The sequence below is a fragment of the Caenorhabditis remanei genome, chromosome II, assembly GCF_010183535.1.
Source record: "Caenorhabditis remanei strain PX506 chromosome II, whole genome shotgun sequence".
NCBI lineage: Eukaryota > Metazoa > Nematoda > Chromadorea > Rhabditida > Rhabditidae > Caenorhabditis > Caenorhabditis remanei.
This window is the reverse complement of record NC_071329.1, coordinates 2,472,699-2,492,038: the sequence shown is the minus strand read 5'-3', so window position 1 is coordinate 2,492,038 and position 19,340 is coordinate 2,472,699. Positions and strand designations below refer to the sequence as shown.

Sequence of the window (19,340 nt, the reverse complement as noted above, 5' to 3'; positions counted from 1 at the left end):
AAATGCTCATTAGGGGGGACTTGCCGACTACCGGTCAGAACGATATCAGAAGGTGATAGCTTGAGGGTAGAAGGGGTCGGAAAGTGAGCTTTAACAAGAAACAGACATGCAACAGATCAAAAACTGTACCTATACAGCTTTTGGTCTAAATATAACGGTCTAATTATCCCAAACACTCGACGAACTAAAAATAGTGACAGATCCGCTCTTCATTACAAACTGATACAATCTATTTCCAGACAAAACCGTGCCAAAACTCCTGGAACTTGCTGATCGATTCATGATGCCGCCTTCCGTGATCCATCACGTCGAATATCTTCTGAACATCACCAAAACTTCAAAGATCTAAACTTCTACAACGGTCAAACTCTTTTCAAATACACCTTTGTTCCCTATCTCTCATTTCCCGATTTCCCCCTTTGCTCTTAATGTACTATCGTCTCTTAATATCGCACTATCCCTCTTCTTCTCCAATTCTCAACCTCAAATTCTCCTTGCCTCGTCCTTTTCTTTTCTGTTACCCATAATTATTCAAAATTTTCAATTTTCATCCTTTTATATTCATAAAATGTATATTTTTTTTATCGTTATAAGTTTTCCGACCAAATTATAGCTCACATTTACCAGAACCACTCGAATAACTCTTAATTCTTCTTTTTTCACATCTTTTTAATAAAGGTGAGACTAACAAAGAGACACAGACATAGAAAAAAAAACGGACATTTCCAACTGGTCATTTCCTCCGTCGATTGCGAAACACTCCCTCATGTTTGCATTTATCGGAGAAAAGAAAGATTTTTGGTTTTCATTCACATTTTTTCGACATCAGTTTCGCAATGTCTTCTACCGTTAAGAATTTTTTTAAAAATTTAAGTTTTCAGTTAAAAAATGTCAGATGATATAATAGAGTATGAGTGTGTTGATAATAAGGTGGTGACAGGAAGAAACAGGATTCTGGACACTGCAACAACAAATGGAGTGAAATGGTGAGCCAATTTTTTATATGCATAATTTTTTTAATTGGGGCGGGTCGGGCCTTGTCAGCGAAATTTAGCCCGGGTAATTGGCGCCAAAATTCAATTTTTTTTTTTTAATTTTCGAGAAAAAATAAAAATTTCGATGATTTTTCGAAATTAGAAGAATAGGAGACGAAAAATCATCAAAAATGTTCTTATTTTCAACGAAAAAAGGGCCTTCGCCCTTTCCGGCCCTTGACAAGTATACATTTTCATGTGTTTCAAAGGTGACTATATCAATGTTTAATGTTTAAATTTTTTAGAGTAGTGCGTATTTTCAATCATGTAAAGAGAATACTGGCAACGGTTCAGTAAGAAAAATTGAGCTTGAAATTTTTAAAATCAAACTCTCAAAATTTCAGAAATACCTCAAAAAAGGGTTTTCAAGTTTTTGGTTCTACTAACGCTAGTGAGTTTGTCTAATATGAAATTCCTAAAAAATGCATGAAATGGTTTGAAAGATTAAGAGAGACAATGTTGAGACACGTGCAATTGCACCATAAGCTCACAAAAACGGGAATCTTCAAAATCAGCGCAAAATTTGCTATCGGATATCATTTGTCTCCATTCAAAACCAAATCCTATAAATCATTTTCCAGTGTCTGGACCGGCGCCATCACCAACAACCGAACCACTGTTATGATGTCTTTCAACTTTGACTGGAACGAACTGAAAGATCAAGGTGTCGACACTCTCGAGGGTCGTCTTTCCCTGCAAGCACTTGCTGAATTTGACCCGATCCCTGGAGAATTTCATATTGACTTAAAATTAAGCGATCCAAATCAGTTGGTAGAGAAAAAGTTGGAAAATGAGATCTGGTGTGAAGAGAGATTTTTGATCTGGAAATTCAATTTGAAGCCATATCGGTTATGGATTGAAAACTTTGAGAGGATGTTTGCACCGTCGGATAAAAATGATGGAGTACTGGTGGTTGAGGGGAAGAAGTTGAATGTTAATAAGGCGGTGAGTGGTCTGCAAACGCGCTCCAGTGATATTTTTAAAATTTTAAGTTCCTTTCTTACCACTCGGATTTCTTCCAAGCCTTGTTCACCACCGGTATGATAGAAGGTAAACTTGAAGAGATCCCCATCAAAGACGTCTCTTACAAAGATTTTGGACAACTTTTAAGCGTGATTCATCCGGATACAGTATTCCCGGATGGTGAGTCCAGACTCTGGGTGTCTCAAATTATAGCGGTCAAAACAAAAAAAAAATTCCAGACAAAACATCCGAGAAACTTCTGGAACTAGCTGATAGATTTATGGTACCAGCTGTTATCAAAATAGTGGAATACCACCTCCTGAATAACTCTAAAATAGAAAATGAGAATTTGATGTGGATGGCTGATAGATATGGAATGGAGATGCTGTTGGAGAAGATGATTCGAGAATTGGATACTGTGGTGAAGGCGAAGATGTTGAAGGAGTCACCGAGATATATGGATTTGTCTGACAAGGCGAAGGGGAAGATTTTGGATAAAATTATGATGATTATTTGATTTATTTTAATGATTGATGTGCGATTTACATTTGAAAAACTTTCATTCTAAAAACACATATTTTTCCCGACTCCGTTTTCTCAATGAATTCTGCATCAATTTTTTAGAATTTACTATCAAAATGAAGCCTGAGACTTGAACTATCATTTGCATAAAAAACATTTTGAGAAAAAACTGTTCCAAGCGTAATATCAGTCTGAAAACAAAGCATTATTTCGACTGCTGCAAGCGCGCTCCACTGCGAATTCCAGCTCATACCACGTGGCAAATTTTAATTTCGCTTTAAATTTATCAATTTTCTCAATTTTTTCTCTATTTTTAGCCAATTTTTTTTCTTAAAATAAATCTTAAAACGCTTAAAAACAATGATTAATATATTTTTCAGCTAATTTTCAGAGATTTTGTTAGAAAAATCGTTCAAAAAGTATGAAATTTTCGAAACGAGGTATTGAGCCGTTTTGAAACGAAATTTCTGCTTTTTTGACAAAAATTTAAGCTTTTTAACTTCAAAATAGTGAGAGAAAACCGGACTTGCAACAAAAAATGCAATTATTTGAAATTTTCTGAAATTTTCGACCCCTTTTTTCTTCATTTCCTTTATTTTACATTCCTACACATATAACGTTCCTTCTTTTTTTCAGAACCTCAAAAAATGTCTGATGATGCTCTAATTCGTGCATTTGATGGAAAAATGGGCTCATCGCATAATCGTCAGAAAGCAATTAATTGGATGAGACTGCCAAGAGATGAAAAACTGAAGAAAATCAAAAAATATCTGATACTAAAAGAAAAAAACAAACCGAAAAACTGGTGTCATTTGCCACCGGAGATCAAACTAGAAGTTATCAAAGTGCTGGATTTTCCGGCCAGACTGAAACTTCGAATGACTGCGAGAAATGAGAGAGATCTCGTCGATTCGCTGAAAATCAATTTCAAGTCGGTGACATTGATGAATGACGGAAGTCAAAAATGGGGTGAAATTGAGATGACTCCTGCTCCAGAACTTGGTGGTTTTCTCAAAAAATTCGTCTCGTTCCGCATCTTCAACAAAAAGTTGTACTCATCTGCCGTCCATTTCCTTGCATATGGTCTGAAAATCGGAAAAATCGATAGTCTCGAGATTCTGGAGGGCTATTCGGCGAAAAGATTAAACAAATTCCTGAAAATTCTCGAGCAAAGCGCACCATTCAACGTCAAGAATCTGAAGATTAAGAAACTGAAAAAAGACACTGTGATGCTTTTTATGAAAAACTTGGCACCTGGTCTGGAGACGATTCATTTGCACGCAGAGGGTTGTGAGAGTTTTGCATTCGATGAGTTTTTGACTTTCCCAGTGGTAGGTGTTGAGAAATGTGGAAGAAATGTAAAAAAAAACAAATAAATAATTTTTCAGTTCTACAACTGCGAAACCATCAAAATCGAATCTCTTGCCACTGGTGATGCCACTTCGAAACTTGCAAAGGTTGGCTGTTCAGATTTTCAGAACGAAAATTGGGGCTCCGAGACATTTCGCAGCCAGACGTTTCGCAGCCATGAGCTCCACAGCCTCAATTCTCCCGGTTTTTCTGTGATAATTTGACTTTTTCAGATAATTTATTGTTAGAGAAGTCAATTAGAACATTTTTTGTAAATTTGATAGAAGGAACCACGAGAAATTTTGCCCAAAAAACCGAAAAAAAATTTTGTTGAAAAAACTGAAAATTGTTATTCTCGTAGAAGTAGACGTACAACCAAAAAGTTAAAAGGTGCAGAAAATGTCAAAAACCGCTACTTCTACGAGAAAAACAGTTTTCAGCTGTTTTCAACAAACTTTTTTTTTGATGATTTTTTGGACGAAATTTCTCGTGGTCCCTTTTATCAAAACTACAAAACCATGTTCGTTCTTAATGACTTCTCTAACAATAAATTATCGGAAAAAGTCAAATTATCACCGAAAAAACGGGAGAATTGAGGCTGTGAAGCTCATGGCTGCGAAACGTCTTGCTGCGAAATAAAAAATAATTTTTTTAAAGCAACAACTGGACGTTCCAAGAGTAAACCTGTTGAAATGACAGCTATTTTTTTCAGAAATGGATCGAAAATGATGCGGAAATCGGCACCAAACTCCAATGTGGCTTAAGAGCCAATTCAGATGATTTTCTGCTGAATTTTGTTGAGGAATTTTCCGATCGAATTGTGTTAGTTATCTTTGGGCAATACATGATTGAAAAGTCTGTAATTTCGGAGAATTTTTTTTTACCTAGACAATCATTGAAAAAAAAATTCTCATTTTAAACCATTTTGCGACCTTAAATCCAGACAAAAACACGTATGCTTTGGGCATCTAAAAAAGTATTATTTAGGTTATCGATTTATCGATTTTCCAGGTACCAGAACGGGAAAGAAGCCAGGATTTGGACAAACAACGACTCGAAGCACATCCTTCTCAGAATTTTCAGTCGGGACAGTATGGACGAATACCTCACGTGCTCCATCATCCCTTCCGTTTTGGAGAAGTCTGAATATGATCTCAATATGGATTGGACATTTTTTGAAATGGATGCCTATTATTGCATGGATGAGTGGAATGGAACCGCTTTGAGCGATCTAGAGGAGCTCGAGAGTTTACGCGACATTAGCATTTCATACGGAAGCGATTTCTACTGAAAATAGAGAAAATTAATGAATTCCTTCCCGTTTTTCATCTTTTCTTTTGTTCTCTTTGTTATAATTCTTTTTTTTTAAATCATTTTCTGTTGTTTTTTGTTTTTTGTTCAAAACCCGTTATATTGTCAGATGTCTTGTTTATCTCAATAAATTGTTTAATTTACATAGTTTTTTGTAAATTTTCAGATTTTTCTTTATTCTAGACACATTTTCGTTGCTTAATTTCAGCGAAAATCTCATATTTCCTCTAAAAACACTGCTGAAAACCGGAAATCACCGCGAAAAATTCGGTTATTGCAAGCGGAAAACTGTCATTCTACACATTATTTTTCAGACTTTGTTTTCTCAGTGAATTCTGCATCAATTTTTTCGAATTTACTACTAAAATGTACCCCGAGACTTGAATTATCATTTGTACAAAAAAAAGTTTAAGAAAAAACTATTCCTAGCGTAATATCCGCCTGAAAACAAAGCATTACAGCATTGAATGTTGCAAGCGCGCTCCACTGCGAATTGCTCATGCCACGTGGCAAATTTTAATTTCGCTTAAATTTATCAATTTTCTCCTATTTTTCGCTATTTTCAGCTAGTTTTTTTGCTTAAAACAAATCTTAAAACGCTTAAAAACAATTATTTATTTATTTTTCAGCTAATTTTCAAAGATTTCGTTAGAAAAATCGTGTCAAAAGCATTAAATTTTCAAAACGAGGTATTCTGCCATTTTGAAACGAATATTCAGTTTTTTTGACTGAAATTTTAAGCTTTTTTACTTCTAAAAACGTTATATAGTGAGAGAAAACCGGACTTGCAACGAAAATACTTTTTTTTTTTGAAATTTTCTGAAATTTTCGACCCGTTTTTTTCTTTATTTCCTTTTCCTGCTACACAGATAAGGTTCCTTCTATTTTCAGAACCTCAAAACATGTTGCCTGATGACGTCCTACTTCGTATAATGGAAGAAAAAGTGCGCTCGTGGAAAAATCGTCAGAGTGCAATGAATTGGATGAGACTGTCAAGAGCTGAAAAACTGAAGAAAATTAAAGAACTTCTGTATTTCAAAAAGTGCAAAAACTGGTGTCACTTGCCACCGGAGATTAAGCTGGAAGTTATCAAAGTGCTGGATTTTCCGGGCAGACTGAAACTTCGAATGACTGCGAGAAATGAGAGAGACCTCGTCGACTCGCTGAAAATCAATTTCGAATCAGTGACATTGACGAATGACAGAAGTCAAAGATGGGGTGTGATTCAGATGACTCCTTCACCACGTGGCATTCTCCTTGAAAGCTTCGTCTCGTTCCGCATCTTCAACAACAAGTTGTACACATCGGCTGTCCATTTCCTTGCATATGCTCTGAAAATTGGAAAAATCGATAGTCTCGAGATTCTGGAAGGCTATTCGCCCAAAAGATTCAACGATTTCCTGAAAGTTCTCGAGAAAAGTGCTCCATTCAACGTCAAGAATCTGAAGATCAAAAACCTGAAAAAAGACGCTGTGATGCTTTTTATGAAAAACTTGACGCCTGGTGTCGAGACGATTCGTTTGGACGGAGAGGGTTGTGAGAGTTTTCCATTCGATGAGTTCTTGACTTTCCCAGTGGTAGGTGTTGGAAAATGTGGAAGAAATATGGAAAAAAATCAATAATTTTTCAGTTCTACAACTGCGAAACCATCAAAATCGAATCTCTTGCCATTTTTGATGCCCCTTCGAAACTTGCAAAGGTTGGTTGTACAAATTTTCAGAACAAATATTGGAAATCTCAGAGAACTTTATGATTTATCCGGTTAACTCATTGCTTTTGTGTCGCTGAGTTTGCTTACAGTGTGTAATTATCGATATGACTTTTTCGATACTAGTCTATTTATTTCGAGAAATTCCTCGGGAAAAATTTCTCGAAAATTCCCGGGAAAAGTATCGAGACGTCTCGAAAGTATCGATACTTTCTCGAGAAATTTTGAGTGATTTCTCGATACTTTCGAGACGTCTCGATACTTTTCCCGGGAAATTGTACTTTGTCAACAGTGTTATTTTTCTTCAGTGTGTTTTGAAACCGGACGTTTCAAAACCGATCATTTCGCAACCGGTCATTTTGAAACCGGTCATTTCGGAACCGGAAGTTTTGAAACGGTTGAGAAACGGCCGGTTTCGAAATCTCCAGTTGCGAAATGACCGGTTTCTAAACATCCCGCTTCCAAACACACTGCAGACTGTTAGAAATTTCTCGAGAAATTTCTCGGGAAATTTCTCGAAGCGGTCTCGAAACCACACACTGTTTGCTTACTCATCTGAAAATGAAAAAAAGCAAAAAAGTTGAAATGATAGTTATTTTTTTCAGAAATGGATCGACAACGATGCGGAAATCGGTACCAAACTCCAATGTGGTTTAAGCGCCCGTTCAGATGTTTATCTGCTCTATTTTGTTGAGGAATTTTCAGATCGAATTGTGTTAGTTAACTTTCGACGTCTTAATTCAGGTTAATTTATCGATTTTCCAGGTACCAAAACGAGAACGAAGCGAGAATTTGGACCAACAACGACTCGAAGCACATTCTTCTGAGATTTTTCATTCAGTACGAAGGCTTGAGTGGGGACGAATACCTCACTTGCTCCATCATCCCTTCCGATTTGGAAAAGTCTGAATATGATCTCAATACGGATTGGACAGTTGGAATGGAAGCCTATGATCACTTCGGTATGTATGGAACCTCTTGGAGCGAACCAGAGCCAGATCCATTGGAACTTTTTCCCGTTTCGGAAGATACCTTGGATGATATCGAAGAGAGATTCCGCGATATGGGCCTTTCAAGCGGAAAAGACACTTCAGAAGATGAAGACAATGACTGACTTCCTTTCCTTTTTTCACCGTTTTCTGTTCTTTTTATGTCTCTTTTTCAATCAATTTCTGTTCGAAACCGGTAAAATTGTCTGATTTCTTGTTCTTCTTAATAAATTGTTGATTTTACCTAGTTTTTTTGTAAATTTTCAGATTTTTCTTCACTCACAATCATTTCCCACAAAAATCTCATATTGTCTCTAAAAAATTTAGCTGAAACCAGGAATTAACCTTGAAAAATTCGTTTTTTGCAACGAAAAACCGTCATTCTACACATACTTTTTCAGACTTTGTTTTCTCTGTGAATTCTGCATCAATTTTTTATAAATTACTACCAAAATGAAGCCCGAGACTTGAACTATCATGTGTACAAAAAATATTAAAGAAAAAACTGTTCCTAGCGTAATATCCGCCTAAAAACAAAGCATTACAGCATTGAATGTTGCAAGCGCGCTCCACTGCGAATTGCTCATGCCACGTGGCAAATTTTAATTTCGCTTTAAATTTATCAATTTTCTCCCATTTTTCGCTATTTTCAGCTAGTTTTCTTGCTTAAAATATGTTTTAAAACGCTTAAAACAATAATTGATTTATTTTTCCGCTAATTTTAGAAGATTTCGTTGGAAAAAATCGCGTCAAAATCATGAATTTTTCGAAATAAGATGTTTCCACATTTCGAAACAAAATTACCGCTTTTTTTGAAGAAATTTTTAGAAATTTATATTAAAAATATTGAAAAATCTCTCGTGCGCTTGAGTTTTTATCGATATTTGAAAATATAGTCGAAAAATTGACTATTTTGCAAAAAATAATATAAAAATTCAAGTTTTCAAATTTTTGAACTGAAATTCAGGCGGGCCGAAGACAAAGTGCCCGGCTCGTTGCAAGTTTCTTCAACTTCTTTATTTTCCTGCTTTCTGACATCATCATTTTACTTTCAGAACCTCAAAAAATGTTTGATGAAAACTGGTGTCATTTGCCACCGAAGATCAAGCTGGAAGTTATCAAAGTGCTGGATTTTCCGGCCAGACTGAAACTTCGAATGACTGCGAGAAATGAGAGAGACCTCGTCGATTCGCTGGGAATCAATTTCAAGTCGGTGACATTAATTGATGACGGAAGTCAAAAATGGGGTGAAATTGCGGTGGAATATCCGACTCATCCAGGTGAATGACTGTCTATAAGCCGTATTTCACATTAAGTTTCAGATGGAACAGATGAGGAGATTCTTTCGCCAGGTGGTATTCTTATCAAAAGATTCGTATATGGAGTGACTCCTTTACCACTGCCTCGTTTTCTTGAGAAAACCTTACGCATCAGCAACAAAGAGTTGTACGCATCTGCTGTCCATTTCCTTGCATATGCTCTGAAAATTGGAAAAATCGATAGTCTCATTATTCTGGAGGGTTATTCGCCAAAAAGATTCAACCAATTCCTGAAAATTCTCGAGCAAAGCGCACCATTCAACGTCAAGAATCTGATGATTAAGAAACTGAAAAAAGACGCTGTGATGTTTTTTATGAAAAACTTGGCGCCAGGTCTCGAGTCGATCTTTTTGAACGGAGAAGGTTGTAAGAGTTTTCCACTCGATGAGTTCTTGACTTTCCCAGTGGTAGGTGTCAAGAAATCTGAACAAAAAGGGAATAAATCAATATTTTTAGTTCTACAACTGCAAAACAATCAGATTCGATTCTCTCGCCTCCGATGATGCCGCTTCGAAACTTGCAAAGGTTGGTTGTACAAATTTTCAGAACAAATATTGGAGATTTCGGAGAGCTTTATGATTCAGCCGGTTATATTGTGCTACTGAGTTTGCGGAATCATCTGAAAATGGGAAATTTAATTATTTTTTGCTGGTCTCATGTGCTCAAAGTGACTGACTGTGCGCCGGTAGTCTTTTTCCGGTGCAAAAAAGTGTTTTGGGCCTTGCTTTCTGTTAATTTCGCATGCAAAATTGATGGTTGGCAGCAACTGAACTCGGCAAGAGTAAACCCGTTGAAATGCTAGCTTTTCTTTTTCAGAAGTGGATCGAAAACGATGCGGAAATCGGCTCCAAACTCCAATGTCATGTGATCAACAGTTCAGATGATTTCCTGTGGAATTTTGTTGAGAAATTTTACGATCGGATTGTGTTAGTTAACTTTGAACCCCCTAAATTCCTCAAAAGAAAAATTTTCGACCTAAAACAGTCTGCAATTCTAGACAAAAAACACGTATGCTTTGGACATTTTAAGGAATATAATTCAGGTTAATATATCGATTTTCCAGGTATGAAAACGAGGACGAAGCGAGAATTCGGACAAACAACGAGTCGAAGCATATTCTTCTGAGAATTTTCACTGTTGAGTCGCTTTACAGTCTGGACGAATATGTCACCTGCTCCATCATCCCTTCCAATTTGGAAAAGTCTGAATATGGTCTCAATATGAATTGGACAGTTGGAATGGAAGCCTATGATCCCTTCAGTATGTGTGGAAGCCTTTGGAGCGAGCCAGAGCCAGACACAGTGGAACTTTTTCCCGTTTCGGAAGATACCTTGGATGAGATCGAAGAGAGATTCCGCGATATGGGCCTTTCAAGCGGAAAAGACACTTCAGGAGATAAAGACAATGACTGACTTCCTTTCCTTTTTTCACCGTTTTCTGTTCTTTTTATGTCTCTTTTTCAATCAATTTCTGTTCAAACCCCGTAAACTTGTCTGATTTTTGGTTTTTATCCATAAATTGTTAATTTTACATAGTTTTTTGTAAATTTCCAGATTCTTCTTCACTCAATTCCCCGCGAAAATCTCATATTTCCTCTGAAAATTCGGGTAAAAACCAAGAATTAGCGCGAAAAATTCGATTAATGCAAACGCGCTCCATTGCTCACCTCCGTGTACTCCTCTCGGACAAACAAGTCGATTCATGGATTTATTTATTTTTATTCATTTTTCTTGGTTTTTTATCATTTTTCCCCATTTTTTTGTGGAAATAATGGTTTTTAAGTCGAAAAATCGATAATAAATCTATTAAGATCGCAATGGCGTCATCGTCGTCGACAGAAGACGGTGTAGAAGAAATCGCGAGGCGGTGGATGGAAATGGAGGAAATGTGAGTTTTGAAGCGGTTTTCGTGGTTTTTAAGGTTTCTAGACGAAAAATGCGAAATTTGAGGTCTGAAACCATAAAAAACGCGAAAAATAAGTGAAAAATCGCAAAATTTTGAATTTTTCGGTTACAGAGTGCCAATTGCGACGGCGGACCGACTTCTGGAGCGGCCGTGTAAGCTGAAACATGTCTGTTGGAAGTTTAATGATACTTGCAATGTAAGAATGAAGAAAAGAGTTCAAAAATCGAAAATTCTAGAAAAAATTCGATAAAAAATGAGATTCCAGCCGAAATCTTCGATTTTTCTATTGAAATCTTGCTAAAAACCTCGTAAAACTCATTTTTATCGTAAAAATCTTGAAAATGCGGGTTTGAAACCGCGAAAACCTCATTTTTCTGTGGAAAATTCGTTAAAATCGCATTTTTTTAGGAAATCTGGATCGACGGACGGCTCGGAGTCACATTCACACCGAATCAACCCACCGAATCGGGTGGAACCCAGACAAAGTGTGTTTTTAATGGAGAAATTGCGATTTTTCAGGAAAACTGCAAAAATTAGGCTCGGAAAGTGATTTTTAAGAGAAAAAATGAGTTTTAAAATATTTTTTCAGCAAAAAATAGGAATTTCAGCATGAAAAACCTTATTTTCAGCGGTTCCAAGCCATTTTTCCAAGTTTTTGAAACCTTTCCAAACCTCAATAATTTCCAAACCTCAATAATTCAGTTTTGCACAGTTTTTAAGCTTTTTTGGCTCGAAAAACGAGTTTCCCCTCCGAAAAATCGATTTTTTGCTGCTTTGCAACTTGTTTCCTCTCAAAATTTGATTTCTGCGTAGTTTTTAAGCTAAGAACAACAATTTTCGCTTGAAACACCATTTTTAACCTCAAAAATGTGATTTTCAGCATGAAAAATGAGTTTTTGAGGGTCACACATGATTTTGAAGGTAAAAAGTTGATTTTTCGATATAAAACTGCACAAAAAGTATAATTTGTTACCAAATTTCAGTTTTTACGTGCTTTTTCAGCCAGTTACAAGGATTTTGGCTCGAAAAAACGAGTTTCCGATCGGGAAATCAGTTTTTGGTGCCCAGGCACTTGGAAATACCATTTTTCGCCAGGAAACACCGATTCCGGACCTCAAAATTCGATTTTTGGGTAGTTTTTAACCCCAGAATGACAATTTTGGATCGAAAAGTCAACATTTTGACTATTTTTCACCACAAAACCCCGTTTTTCTTCCTCAAAAACTCATTTTTTCCATTCAAAATCCTCAATTCCTCATTCCAGAGTGCACTACGACGTCGAAATTGACAAATCCGAGTCAAAAACCGCGTTCTACGCATTCGATTTGGCCGAATTGGCTCGTTGGCATCTCGCGTGGCTCACCGATCCGAATGTTTGGATCGATTCGGCCACTATTGATATGGTAATGGGGTGAAAATGAAGAAATTGAGTGGAAAATGATGAAAAATAGCGAAAAATAGAGAATTTCAGGGTTAGAAAAGTCAAAAACTCGATTTGTAGCCTAAAATTGAATGATAATCGGTGATTTTTGAGTGAAAAAAGGGTTTTTCTATGTGTTTTTCGCACATTAATCGGAATTTCAGCATGAAACACCTTATTTTCAGCGTTTTCGAGCCGTAAAATCTTTTTTTTTTCTATTTTTGGAGTCTGGAAATGCCGTTTTTTCTATGAAAACCAGTTTCCAAATTTCAATAATTCAATTTTGCACAGTTTTCAAGCCAAAAAATCCAACATTTGGCTTGAAAAAGGGTTTCAGTTCCGAAAAATCACAATTTTCACTGCAAAAAATGTCATTTTTCGTTTTGAAAAACCGATTTTTTCGCTCAAAATTCAATTTCAGCTAGATTTCTTGAACCAAAAATGAAAATTGGCTCTTGAAAAGCCACTTTATTGCGATTTCCTTTGAAAAATGCATATTTTTAACTCACAAACCATAAAAATCCGGGTCGAAACAAAGAAAACTGTCAATTTTCATCACAGAAATACGAAAATCACGATTTTTGAGTCATTTGAAGTCAATAAAGACTGAAAATCGAGAAAAATGCAGGATTTTTTCTTTAAAAAGTGAAAAAAAATGGATTTTAGCGCAAAAATTCCGTTTAAAAGCTGATTAAATCATTAAAAATGATCGTTTTCACTCACTTTCCACTATTTTTCTGCAAAAAATAGTTTAAAAATGTCGGATTTCAGCTAAAGAAACACTTTAAATAAATAAATAAAAAATTTTCGGCCCAAAAATACAAAAAATCTAAAATTTTTGCTATTTTTCCACGATTTTTCACTAATTTTCATAATTTTTCTCTATTTGTCCCGATTTTTCACTCATTTCTCCCCATTTCTTTAGGAATTCGACCAAAAATGGATGGTCGAGAAGCGAAAACTGCAAGTGAAGGAGGTGAACATCACGGTTCAAACAAACTATCCGTCGATTCACGGATGGTTGGCACATATGACAAAAGACGTCGAATCGTTCATTTATAGGGGAAATGGCATTATGGATGCGAATCGGTTTCTTCAGTTACCTTTTGTAAGGGAAAATTTAATTTTTTAGCTCAAAAACTACAATTTTCAGGCTATTTTGACTCTGAAACATCAATTTTCACCCAAAATTAGGGTTTTCAGATCGAAATTGGGCGATTTTAGCTCAAAAAGTGGCCAAAAATTGCATGTTTTGACCTCAAAAACTGCAATTTTCAGCCAACTTTTACCCAAAATTGATGAAATTCGGCGATTTTAGCTCAAAAGTGGCGAAAAACCGGATTTTTCACACTTTTTTACATACTTGTCAAGGGCCGGGCCGGGCCGGGCCGGGCCGGGCTTTTTTTTCAAAACGTCAGGCCCGGCCCGGCCCGGGCCGGCCCGTCAGGCCCGTCTTTTTGGAGGCAATTTTTTTTTTCAATTTTTTTTCAAATTTTTTTTTCAAATTTGATTAAGGTGTACTGAGATGAACTCAGACTTTTCTCATAGAATAATATGAGTGTCTTTTTGTCAATTTTTCCGCCTGAAAAATTGAAAATTGAAAAAAAAAATTGAAAATTTTTCTCAAAAATTTCATATCCCTGACAAGACGGGCCTGACGGGCCGGCCCGTCATTTGACAAGTATGCTTTTTTACCCTAAAAATCGCCATTTTTCGGCGATTTTAGCTCAAAAAGTGGCGAAAAAAAAAAAGATTTTTCCCACTTTTTATGCCTAAAAACTGTAATTTTCAGCCGATTTTCAGTCAATTTTCACCCAAAACTGATTCCAGGCCGCAAAACTTCGAAAATTGATGTTAATATACGAGAGCACGTTCGACGACCGGCTGTTACCACAACTCGGCGCCCAACACCTTCAGATTTCAACGGATTTCGCGACGGATGCTGGAGTGAATAAGTTGTTGCATGTATGTGGAGTAAATTGAGAATTTCAGAGAAAATTTGAGAAAAAATCGTAAAAAATTGATTTTTTCACTTAAATTCGGCCCTAAATGGCCTAGAAACCCAAAATTGAAAAGTTCGCGCCATTTTAACGTAGTTTAGCTATGGGGCGCAGTTGCATAAGCTGGGAAAGTTGAAATTTCGGAACTATGCAAATGCGCCCTATTGATAATCGAGTTAGAGCAGTTTTCGAGCTTTCCGACTCGACAACAACGAATTCGGCCAGATTTTGGCTATGGAGCGCATTTGCACAGCGGGATTACGGTATTCAGGGAACGTGTTTTGAAATTTGTTGAAAAATATGAGGATTTCTATGATAACCAGTCTGAAAACACGATTTTTCAGCCGGCCAAATGCTCAAAAGTGGTCTCTGGCCGAAGTTTTCTGTGCGGGGTTTCTAGGCCACCGATTTCAAAGTTCTTCCATGACAAACGAACTGTGGAAGAACTTTGAAATCGGTGGCCTAGAAACCCCACACAGGAAACGAGACCACTTTTAAGCATTTTTCCGGCTGAAAATTCGTGTTTTCAGACGGGTTATCATAGAAATCCTCATATTTTCCACCAAATTTCGAAAGATGTCCCCTGGTTACCGTAATCCCGTTGTGCAATAGCGCTCCATTGCAAAAATCTGGTTAAATTCGTTGTTTTCGAGTTGAAAACCGCTCTAACACGATTATCAATAGGGCGCTGTTGTGTAAAATACGAGCTTGCGCCTGCTCCGTATTCTATATTTCTGTCTGTTTTAGGAACATTCTTGATGTAGATTGCAATCTTTATTTGCCGGTATAGGAAAGAGAGCGACTTGGGGAGTCACCCTCTTCCACCAGTGTCTCCAATATATATTGAATGTAAAGGGAAATGTGTCCGCCTACCCGTGGTTGTTTACACTCCCGCCGGGCAGGTGGTAATTAATCTTCTCAATCGAGAGATAGAACCCGAGGAAAAGGAGAAAGAGACAGGACGGAAATTGACCTGTGACATCCTCCCCTCTTCGGAAAGATGGTTTCGTCCTCGAAACTCTATTAAAGAGATCAAGTAAAAAACTACTTTCCGAAGGGTTTCCCTAAGGCTCTCCCCTCCTCTCAAGAACTGCTTCGTCCCCGAAGCGTCAACCAACTTGGAATTTTTTTAAAGTGGTTGGAAACTTGTGGGTAAAACATTTCAAAAGAGCCTAAAACAGTAAAACAAACTATGAAACAACATAAAATACACAAAAATAAACAATCGTCATCGGGGTCTCAAATACAAACATCAGATTCTCATAGCGTCTTATCGCCCTAATCTTATCTAGTGACCGAAGTTTCGTCAAACTGGCGGCGTTAGGCAGTTGCGGAGACATACAATAATATACTATGATGTTTTGAGGCGAATATCTACAAGAAGAAAATCAAACATTCTAAAAATAAAAATTTTAAGCTGTGTCATACAATTCAATTAACATTTGGGGAACAATCTTTTCAATTATTGGTTCTATTCAAATCAGACTCATTTTTTCTGTTGAAATTTTTGAACACTTAATTACTTAATAACCATGCGCTTCCGCGCATGTGCTCATCCGCTCATTATCCTACACTCACTCTAGGGAACTTTTGTCTCAACTAGGGGTGGGAAATTTTTCAAAATGGTATTAAAACAATTTATAATTATATTGACTTTCCTTTTTTCCGGCATTGAAGATTCCTTGACAGCTTTTCACATAAATGGCCAATCCTTTTCCTTTGATTGAAGCCAAAACAATCCAAAATCAAAATCCGCGATCGATTGAAATCGAGAACATCGCAACTGCATTGCACTGAGACTGACGACGATGAATATTAGAGTAATATACTAGAAGTTATAGCATGAATAGTAGAAATGGGGTGGGTGGGTTCAAATAGGGGTGGTTCCAGTGGGTGTAGCGGTTAGCACTGAGGAGTAATTTGAATCCTGCGAGCACCAAGAGTTTGCGGATGATAAAGTTGAATAATAGGGCGCCAACTTTATCACCCTACTCGAGGTGGGACTTCCATGTAAAATACGAGCTTGCGCCTGCTCCGTATTCTATATTTCTGTCTGTTTTAGGAACATTCTTGATGTAGATTGCAATCTTTATTTGCCGGTATAGGAAAGAGAGCGACTTGGGGAGTCACCCTCTTCCACCAGTGTCTCCAATATATATTGAATGTAAAGGGAAATGTGTCCGCCTACCCGTGGTTGTTTACACTCCCGCCGGGCAGGTGGTAATTAATCTTCTCAATCGAGAGATAGAACCCGAGGAAAAGGAGAAAGAGACAGGACGGAAATTGACCTGTGACAGTTGCATAGTTCTGGAATTTCAATTACCACAGCTTATGCAACTGCGCTCCATAGCTAAACTATGTTAAAACGGCGCGAATTTTCTCTATTTTGGGTTTTTAGGCCAAATTTTCAGTTTTTTATCATTTTCACCTTTAATTTTCAGCGCTGGAACGACCAAAACTACCCGATTCGGTCGCAATTCGTCATCTATGTACAGATCAAGAGCTCGGCGAACGTCGTCAAAAATTTGAAAGTGATGCAGTCGCAGCATCAGGATAGGTATATCAAGTGCTCCGTTTTCAGCTAAAACATTTCTGAAAAATGATTTTTTGGCCTAAAAAATGAAATTTTACGATCAAAAACAGGCTGAAATCGCTATTTTTAGCCCGAAAATAAATTTTTGTCTGAAAATTTCAATCACTATACCTAACTTTTCGATTTTCAGTCACTATACCTAACTTTTCGATTTTCAGCCTCACTATACCTAACTTTTAGATTTTCAGCCCCACTATACCTAACTTCTCTATTTCCAGTGGTGTCTCCGAGTTCCTCATCGAAATGAACAACCCGAATACCCGAATGCGTGTCATCACCCGCCCCAGCTCCGTCATCTGCACCATCTTCGCGATCGATAACTCACAGGCTCCGCCCCCTTTCGTCACGCCCACAATTGATGACAAACAGAATTAATTTTTTTCTTTAATTTTTTGATTTTTTTTTTACCTATTTTCCTAAACTTTTAAATTAACACGTTTCTCGCTCCTTGCCATACCATCAATGATCTCGAATTTCAGCTTTTTTTTCTGATTGAAAATGTAATTACTCTCTGAAACTCCGCCCACTTTTTCACTTTTCTCCCCGATTTCTCTCTACTTTGAAAATCTCGGTATTTAAACTAACTTTCCCAATTCTTTTGAATATTTATTTATTTATACCTCGGTGGAGACGCAATGAATTATTAGTATTTGAAGAGGGTTTTTGGAGAAATTGGGGTTTCAGCAGAGGTACGTTAGAGCGCGATTTCATTTAAACGTTCAATGGAGCGCAGATTCATTGAGCCGCTACGCAGTTAATTCTGTAGGGAAAGTTGATACAGAGTGTGAAATGGAAGTTGTGAGAACTCAAAAATTGCTCAATTTTGAGAACTCGCCACACCTCCAGAATTTGATCTACCGTCTCGAATATTCATGCATTGTGTAGATCAAATGTAGATCTCCATTTTTGTAATTGACAACTTTTTTGTACGGGCGGTCCCTGAAGAGTTACAGTACTCCGGAGTACGGTACCTGGCAGGCCGCGGTCACCATTGCTCTCTCCGGCAAGCCATAACTCCTCAGCGACCGCCCGTATAAAAAAGTGATCAACTACAAAAATGGAGATTTAGGTTTGATCTACAAGACAAGCCTAAATTCAAAACAGTCCGTCAAATTCTGGTGCCATGAGGCAGTGGTCGATTTTCACCAAAATTCTGTACAAAAAACTTTTTTTCGAAATGAATTTTTTTCAAATTTCCTTCAATTTTAATTACGAAAAATACTTTTCAGTCTCATTTTCTATGTTTGGAAAAGAAAAAAAGTTTTTACTCAGGGCGGGCTCGAACCCGGGTACCCCTCCGTGGGGACACGCCGCTCCGAAAATCCCCACTGCGCCATCTGGTCACTTTTTTCAAAAATGCTCAAAAACTCATTTTTGCCAATTTTTGGTTGAAAATATAGGTTTCTGGGCGTTTTAAACCTCATTTTTCGACTTTTTTGGTCTACTTTACTTAAACCGCCGATAACTCCCTAGGTGCCGCCCGCACCAAAAAGTTGTCAACTACAAAAATGAAGATCTAGGTTTGATCTACACATCTACCCTAAATTGGAGTTTATTGGTCAATTAGGGAAGTTGTGACGGAATCTCAAAGTTAGTCAATTTTCAAATAGTTTGGATTTAACTGAGTAGCGACTCAAATCCGTCAAAAACCCGAACTTTTCCAAAAAAGTCGAAAAATGTGGTTTTATAGATGGAAAAATGTCCAAAAACCTATATTTCTCACCTAAAAACCATAAAAATAAGTTTTTGAGCACTTTTTAAAAAAGTGACCAGATGGCTCAGTGGGGATTTTCGGAGCGGTGTGGTCCCACGGAGGGGTACCCGGGTTCGAGTCCCCCAGGGGTAAAAACTTTTTTGTTTTTTTTTCCTAACATAGAAAATGAGTCTTAAATGTATTTTTTGTAATAAAAACTGAATGAGATTTGAAAAAAAAAACCATTTCGAAAAAAACAATTTTGCACAGAATTTTAGTGAAAATCGACCAACTTTGACTGTGCCTAATGATATAAAAATTCGACGGACTGTACTTAATTTAAGTTAGTTGTGTAGATCAAGTCTAGATCTCTATTTTCGTAGATGACCACTTTTTTGTACGGGCGGTCCCTAAGGAGTAAAAACCTATATTTCTCACCTAAAAACGATAAAAATAAGTTTTTGAGCACTTTTTAAAAAAGTGACCAGATGGCGCAGTGGGGAATTTCGGAGCGGCGTGTCCCCACGGAGGGG

General features: G+C 37.1%; 5 protein-coding genes across 5 annotated transcripts; all 5 read left to right on the top strand.

Moving 5' to 3' along the window:
• Positions 1-888: 888 nt before the first annotated feature.
• GCK72_004078 (uncharacterized protein) lies at positions 889-2,514 on the top strand (the record flags this gene model as incomplete). Its single annotated transcript, XM_053724450.1, has 4 exons — positions 889-986; positions 1,616-1,979; positions 2,027-2,177; positions 2,237-2,514. The coding sequence occupies 4 exons, from the start codon at positions 889-891 to the stop codon at positions 2,512-2,514; spliced, it is 891 nt and encodes a 296-aa protein (XP_053588644.1).
• Positions 2,515-3,166: 652 nt separating this feature from the next.
• On the top strand, positions 3,167-5,160 carry GCK72_004077 (uncharacterized protein; the record flags this gene model as incomplete). Its single annotated transcript, XM_003107727.2, has 4 exons — positions 3,167-3,850; positions 3,908-3,976; positions 4,582-4,691; positions 4,881-5,160. 4 exons carry the CDS (start codon positions 3,167-3,169, stop codon positions 5,158-5,160), a joined length of 1,143 nt encoding a protein of 380 aa, XP_003107775.2.
• A 922-nt stretch (positions 5,161-6,082) lies between these two features.
• Positions 6,083-8,002, top strand: GCK72_004076 (uncharacterized protein; the record flags this gene model as incomplete). Its single annotated transcript, XM_053724449.1, has 4 exons — positions 6,083-6,757; positions 6,811-6,879; positions 7,494-7,603; positions 7,654-8,002. 4 exons carry the CDS (start codon positions 6,083-6,085, stop codon positions 8,000-8,002), a joined length of 1,203 nt encoding a protein of 400 aa, XP_053588643.1.
• Positions 8,003-8,943: 941 nt separating this feature from the next.
• GCK72_004075 (uncharacterized protein) lies at positions 8,944-10,608 on the top strand (the record flags this gene model as incomplete). Its single annotated transcript, XM_053724448.1, has 5 exons — positions 8,944-9,157; positions 9,200-9,603; positions 9,653-9,721; positions 10,013-10,122; positions 10,260-10,608. The coding sequence occupies 5 exons, from the start codon at positions 8,944-8,946 to the stop codon at positions 10,606-10,608; spliced, it is 1,146 nt and encodes a 381-aa protein (XP_053588642.1).
• A 404-nt stretch (positions 10,609-11,012) lies between these two features.
• On the top strand, positions 11,013-17,489 carry GCK72_004074 (uncharacterized protein; the record flags this gene model as incomplete). The annotated part of the gene is made up of 8 exons (XM_053724447.1): positions 11,013-11,083; positions 11,213-11,297; positions 11,510-11,586; positions 12,366-12,504; positions 13,447-13,629; positions 14,352-14,486; positions 16,963-17,078; positions 17,333-17,489. 8 exons carry the CDS (start codon positions 11,013-11,015, stop codon positions 17,487-17,489), a joined length of 963 nt encoding a protein of 320 aa, XP_053588641.1.
• Between the last annotated feature and the right edge of the window lie 1,851 nt (positions 17,490-19,340).